At 38.7% G+C, this 7,295-nt stretch overlaps 1 protein-coding gene across 1 annotated transcript in view; it reads right to left on the bottom strand.

Annotated features, from left to right (window-relative positions):
* Window positions 1-7,295, bottom strand: part of DHX9 (DExH-box helicase 9) — a 49,060-nt gene that overhangs the window by 9,045 nt on the left and 32,720 nt on the right. The window contains exons 16-21 of the mRNA XM_017524499.2: window positions 5,065-5,165; window positions 3,460-3,673; window positions 3,178-3,272; window positions 2,815-2,888; window positions 1,534-1,686; window positions 332-497 (exon numbers count right to left, since the gene is read on the bottom strand). Coding sequence (XP_017379988.2) covers window positions 332-497; window positions 1,534-1,686; window positions 2,815-2,888; window positions 3,178-3,272; window positions 3,460-3,673; window positions 5,065-5,165 — 803 coding nt within the window. The remainder of the gene's footprint in view (window positions 1-331; window positions 498-1,533; window positions 1,687-2,814; window positions 2,889-3,177; window positions 3,273-3,459; window positions 3,674-5,064; window positions 5,166-7,295) is intronic.

Here is a 7,295-nt window from a genome sequence, read left to right as displayed (position 1 = left end):
AAAAAAAAAAAAAAAAAAAAAAAAAAAAAGGTGGGTATCATGAGTTCAAGTCACGTTCTGATCTTTAGTACGTAGTTAAGAGATATCATCCCTTAAAAAAAAATTTTTTTTTTTTAAGTAAGACTCACATTGTCCCTTTCTCCCCAACCTCATTGCTCATCAGAATAGTGACTACACTAAGAACCTAAGGTAAGACTGGAAGCCTTACAATTATTATCATAGTCTTGCTGACTACACTACATATTAATCTTGATTCATTTCTTAAGTGTTACCTGCCAGGATAAGACAGATAATATGATTAATATTTGTATTAAGTAGGTTTGTATTTCTAAGTACCTCTAAGAGTATGTTCTGCTTCGATGACAGCATCCAAAGGGGGAGGTTCAATTGCTTTGGCCAGAAACTGGCCAATTCCTCCTAGACGCAGAAGTTTTATGCTAAGAGCAATTTCATGTAATGGTGTGCGGAACATCTCTGGTGTCATGTGGGTTTCAAGCCTAAGAGAAAATAAGCATGTAATAACCATCCAGATGTTAGTTTAATAAACTCTTTGTAGCAAGGTCACCAGGGATATAGAGCTGCCCTTTCCTCATTCTTTTATTTTACAATTACCACTGAACCTTTTATCATTCACTATACACACTGTTGACAAAATTTAACCTGGTTGCATAATGGTTTCTGACTTGTAATCATAGATCGATGGCCTTTTCAGCTGAGAAATGAAGAAAAATGAAAAAATTATACAAAATCTCTAATGTTATTAGCCCTACCCATGGTCTCTACAGGCCTTGCCTGTTGACAAACATGGGTTAAAAAACAACAGTAAGACTTTTGGCAGGATAACTCATACTAACGTTTCTCTACAACCTCCCCATCTTCCTAGCTGAATTTTAGTGCTGCTAGAAAGGCTCTTATGATCTAACTAAATCTAAAACTTTTTAAGTGCTGACATGACACTTAAAAGAAATGCTCATTAAGGCATTTTGGATTTCCTATTTTCAGATTTGGAATGCCCAACTGGTAAATTCAATGCAAGTATTAAAAAAACAATCAAAAATCTTAAAACCACTTCTGGTCCCAAGCATTTCAGAAAACAGACATGACCTGTATAAATTAACAATAGGAAATGTTTATTGGGAGATCATGATGTCCCAATGTTCAAAGTATTCTACACTACTAACTCATTTAATTCTTTGATACCAATCATATGGGTTAGGCATTATTTACCATATTCCTTTTACATCTGAGGTAATAAGAGTCTAAGTAATCTAACATTTTATAGAATGGGGGAAATGCAGGCCCCTAAGGAGTAACTACTTAGTGTTATGCAATGTATCAGGCACAAGTAATATTAAAATCTAGGTCTCTCTATTTCTAATTCAGGCTTATTCTCTATAAATGAAGATTTTTAAGGAACATATATACCTGATCCCAACATGACTGGGAAGATTTACATCAGCCAGCTTAAACTGGCAGGTCTCCCTAAGAGAACAGAACAAAAATTCCTTACTAAATGCCAAGAATTGGTTTTACCTCTCAAAACGAGCTCGGCTGCAGAGGTGAAAGCAGAATCCAGGCCGTACTCGGCCAGCTCGCCCTTTCCGCTGCTCAAGGTTTGTTTTTGATGCCCATACTGTAGCATAGTTGGTCATATTGTTGTGAGCAGTGAAGAGTTTCACTTTCTGCCTACATGAGAAAAAGTGGTTAACGCTAAGACTCATATGTATCACCAATAACTATTATATATCCACTAAACAGCAAATGCTTTCCACTATGTAGTGAAAGCCATATATACTTGTGATACCTATTCATGAATGGCACAAGTAAGAATCAGCAATTTGCACACTTCTAACCTACTAAAAGGCAATGTAACATCCACATGCCACTTACCAGCTGAACTGCCTTGGCTCAACTTTCCATGCCTCATCTGATAATGAGCATACCATTACCTACCTTATAGAATTTGTATTTGGTAAACATTAACAAGTGCAAAGCATTTCAATGGAATATGGCACATAACGAAAGAGGTAATTATTCAGGCCATCTCTATTTCAAAGTTAAGTGTAACTAACTTTTAGGATATCTATATTTAGTGATGCCTGTGTGGTCCTTCTGAACCCCCAAGCAACCTCAGATTCCTTCAATATTACATAAAGAGACTGCAGTCACTGAACTACTGAGATTGGCACAGAATGCTATTCATCATTTCCTAAAATGGACATTGGCAGCAAATTGTTTTCATTGTCAGGACAGGCTAAAGGTTTATATGGAGAAGACATGGAGCACAAGTTGGCCAAATATAACGAAGTTTCAACTTTTTTGTCCTTTTTTGTCCAAAGTATCAAATTACCACGTAATTCCTGTATCTACACGTAATATCTCCTGGTATATTTTCCAAGTTCATCTCATACCAAAATGAGAATTTTAATCCTTAAAGGAGTGTCCTTCAAGGTGGGATATTTGTCATGTGCTAAACACTGGTTATCATTATTCACCAAACACATGCTACACTATGGCAGTGATCAATGGAAACACCCAATAGGAAATGAGCGAAACACCAGCAGACAGACAAGAGCAATGAGAAGCAATCAGTTAGTTTCGAGCTTTGTTGCTTTCTACCATAACTGATTTGCAGTAATCAACACAAATAATTACTCATAATTATCAATTATCTATAACCCTATATAGAGGCATAATAATTCTGGAGATACAAGAACACAGGAGTTTACATAAGGTGTTTTCGATTCTGTTAACAGGTAAGACGTTTCTAGTTGATAACACTGGAACAGGCAAATAGATTTCTTGGTAACTTACTTGCAGGAGTCAATGACATAGACAACATCATTTATGGTAATGCTTGTTTCAGCAATATTTGTAGACAAAATAACCTGTAAAAAAAGAAAAATTACACTCCAGGAAATATTCTTATGTACTTGTCATGGCTGATTTGCTTATATATGTATGTATGTAACAAATGACAAGTAAATTACAGAAGCCCTAAAAAATCATCACTTGCCCATTGGCTGATTAATGAACAATCTACTAAGCTCAGAAAGTGAAGACTTTATTATTCCTCACTTTGGCTTACAATTTTTGGGGGAGCTCTTTTAAGGCCTGTAACATTTGTTTAATAACTACATCACTTCCAATCCCGCCACTGTAAAGTTTAATATTTACCTTGGTTACTCCAACTGGTACTGGATCAAACACTTTGCGCTGTTCCTCTCGAGGAATCTGAGAATGCAGTGGTAAAATCTGATACCGATGGCTTCCTATAATAATACAGAACAATTAGGGACTAAAAATAGGAGCTGGTTTAAAACATCTGTCTATTATACATATTCTTATTCAAAAGTAGAGACAATACAAAATTTTCTGTTCCTTTTTCACATTCTGGCTGAGGCACTAGAAAAACATTCATTTTCACTCTCAAATATGTGAGAATTCAAAGACTCATACCAAAATGTGGATTCATTTCCAAATGCTTCTGCATAGTATAAATCAAATTCCAGCCAGGCAAAAACACCAACACAGCTCCAGGAACATTAAGGGTTTCAATGTACTTAAGTAGAGATTCAATTAGTTCAAAAGGAGTTTCCTTTTCATTCAATTGAGACATGCTCAACCTTGTTTCTGGACCATATTCATCACCACAGATCAAGTTGCAATTTGCCTGTAAAAAATAGAAACACATATTTTGGATTGTCTCAGTTACTACAGCTCATGAGGTAAGTCTTCTAGATTTGTTCTTCATATTTAAATGACTCATAATGTCATTCTAGTTGACCACTCACACACTACAGTATACAGAAGAAATTTAATTTCCAAAAAATGTAGCGCTTACATCAATATACTGAATTTTTCTACTAACTACTATTTCTCACAGGACAGGACTAAAGCTCATGCACAAACTTTTAAATTTGACTCTGAAACCTCTCATGATGCATTCTACTAACTATATTTCTCTTTCTGAAATAACGTGGCAGTTTCCAGAAAGTTTATATTAGAATCAAGTTGTTATAATTGGTCTTTATCCTGCTAAAATTTTCTAATTCACTGTTCATTTACATCTTCAGATCTTTTGATTAAAAAGATATCTTAGGTTTTCTAGCAAATTCTGCATTGCTGGCTGTCACAGTCTATATTTCCAGGTAAACAATCCTTTTTCACACTATCATATGTCAACTCTCAAGCACTAGAAAGTCAGTCTTTTCTTTCCTGTTTCTCCTAGGAAATCCCTCATTGCTCCCTCATTTAATACTCTACCTGATAATGTCATCTCCACAGTCTCTTATAGTAAAGCTATAGCTGCTGTTTCTTTTTTTTGGGACCAAGTCTTACTCTGCAGCCCAGGCTGCAGCACAGCAGCGCAATCTCAGCTCACTACAACCTCCAACTCCTGGGTTCAAGCAATTCTCCTGCCTCGGCCTCCCAAGTAGCTGGGATTACAGGCAACTACCACATTGCCCGGCTAATTTTTGTATATATTTAGTAGAGAAGGGGGTTTCACCATCTTGGCCAGGCTGGTCTTGAACTCCTGATCACATGATACACCTACCTTGGTCTCCCAAAGTGCTGGGATTACAGGTGGGAGCCATGCCTGGCTTAGCTGCTGTTTCTTAAACTTTATTGTATGTAAGGATCGCCTGGGGATTTTGTTAAAATGTAGATTCTGATTCATCAGATCTAGGGTGGGGCACAGAATTCTGCCTATCAGTTTCCCAGGTGCTAGTGCTTACTGAAAACGCTTTGTAGCAAAACCTTACACAACGGCATTGTCTCTAACCATGCCTGGCCTTTAAATATCTTATTCTTTCCTTGTTTTCTTTTGACCTTTACATGGCAGAAACAATTTAACTCATGACAGAAAACAGCCTGTCACTGAACCTGGAATTTTTTGCAGTAACATACATCCGTGAATCCAAATGCAGACATTATAGTTAGTTTGTAAAAAAGTTTTCTGTAATGTTATTTTTATACATTGCATGTTTTATTAACTCATTTTTTTTTTTCTCTGCATTGACAATTTGCCCACAGTGGAAATTCTTCATGAAATTCACTTACATCATCATCCTCACCACCATCATCATCCTTATCCTTCTTCTTCTTGTCTTTTGGTGGAGGAACAAAGTGGGTCATCTGAATGCAGTCTTCCAGGAAATATTCTGCCAGGGACAATCCAGTCGGGTTAAGTATTATCAACTTTCACAACAGAGCAGACTCAAATTCATTTGCTAATTCATAGTTCAAAACAATACCCCTCCAGTCTGATTCTTCACAAATGTCAAAAAATTCTAGTAGCAATAGCCTTATTTTCCTAATAAAATTCAGTGTTTCCCTTTCTCAGACCTTGCAGAAGGGTGAGGTATCTTTTATACATGTTTCCACAGAGCCAGTTGGGGTATCCTCTGTGTATATTATTTACAGAATGCCCATTGTTCAGGCTCACTTGTTTGAAAAATGGGGAGAACATTTACATAAATTATTTGAAATTCTCTTTTCTTTTTCTTTTCTTTTTTTTTTTTTTTGAGACGGAGTTTCGCTCGTTACCCAGGCTGGAGTGCAATGGCACGATCTCGGCTCACCGCAACCTCCGCCTCCTGGGTTCAGGCAATTCTCCTGCCTCAGCCTCCTGAGTAGCTGGGATTACAGGCACGCGCCACCATGCCCAGCTCATTTTTTGTAGTTTTAGTAGAGACGGGGTTTCACCATGTTGACCAGGATGGTCTCGAGCTCTTGACCTCGTGATCCACCCGCCTCGGCCTCCCAAAGTGCTGGGATTACAGGCTGAGCCACCGCGCCCGGCCCTTGAAATTCTTTTCTAAGAGAGGCTTGTCACCATTCTCTTCATTAAACCACATATTTACATATTGGTATAGAGACATAAATATTTTACATTTTGGTAATTCAATACCATGTTATTTTTTTCCTCAAACTATTCCAGCTTTGACCACTGGGAGCTCTTTCAGGCTAGCTTTTGTGTCCCTCTACCCCATCATTATGGGCTTCTTTAAGCACCCCCTTACTTTAAGGCACACTGATGTTCAGGCTCATTTCTGTATATTTGGTTTCATCCTAGAAGCAGCCCTTTCTCCAGGAATAACTGGTTCCTTTAATTGGAGAATGGCATTAAAAGCAAAATCTGGATGTGGGGCATATCCCTTTCTATTCTACTCCTGTTCAGCAGAGCTAGAAAAAATGTTTAATTATGCTAACACATGTATGTACCCACACCTATCTATAATTATTTCTATACCTATCCATTTGTATCTCCATTTAGCTAAACACAAGTTCACACCAATCTTTGATTCTAATCCACTACCATATGGTTTGTTCCTGCAATCCCACTTATCCTTAACTTTTCTTCTCCTTCTAGAGTAAGAAACTGAGCTCCCACCACTTGCATCCATTTACTCGTTATGTCAATCCCCATACACACGTACAGCAGTTTTAGAATTAACCCGTACCCCTGTGAAATACACCTGGCTTAGCATGCTGGCATAGCTATAACATCATTTCATATCTGTCTATACTGTTTATCTCTTAATTTTTATGCCCTCAATTAGAATGTGGCCATAATTCTTTTTTTTTTTTCACTCCCCAAACAAAGCTACCAGATGACTGTCCTAGAAAACTGTGAAAACAACTCCTAAAGATAGTAAAGAAGGCTGAATGCAGTGGCTCTCGCCTGTAATCCCAGAACTTTGGGAGGCCAAGGCAGGTTAATTGCTTGAGTTCAGGAGTTTGAGACCAGCTTGGGAAAGAGGGTGACACATTGTCTCTGCAAAAGATACAAAAATTCCTTCCACAACGGTCGCCATTGGAGAGCAGCAGCCATGGCTCTTCGGTATCCTTTTGCCGTGGACCTCGACAAGGGCCACAAGGTAACCAAGAACGTGAACAAGCCCAGGCACAGCCGCCATCGTGGGCATCTGATCAAACACACCAAGTCCGTGCGGGACATGATCCGGGAGGTGTGTGCCTTTGCCCTGTACAAGCGGCGCGCCATGGAGTTACTGAATAAAAAACAGCTGCAACACCCCCCAGCCCCCCGCAAAAAAAAAGATAAAAAAATTAGCCAGGCCGGGCGCGGTGGCTCAAGCCTGTAATCCCAGCACTTTGGGAGGCCGAGGCGGGTGGATCACGAGGTCAAGAGATCGAGACCATCCTGGTCAACAAGGTGAAACCCCGTCTCTACTAAAAATACAAAAAATTAGCTGGGCATGGTGGCGCGTGCCTGTAATCCCAGCTACTCAGGAGGCTGAGGCAGGAGAATTGCCTGAACCCAGGAGGCG

The sequence above is a fragment of the Cebus imitator genome, unplaced genomic scaffold (genome assembly GCF_001604975.1).
Source record: "Cebus imitator isolate Cc_AM_T3 unplaced genomic scaffold, Cebus_imitator-1.0 Scaffold33, whole genome shotgun sequence".
NCBI classification, from domain to species: domain Eukaryota; kingdom Metazoa; phylum Chordata; class Mammalia; order Primates; family Cebidae; genus Cebus; species Cebus imitator.
This window is presented reverse-complemented; position numbering and strand designations above follow the sequence as displayed.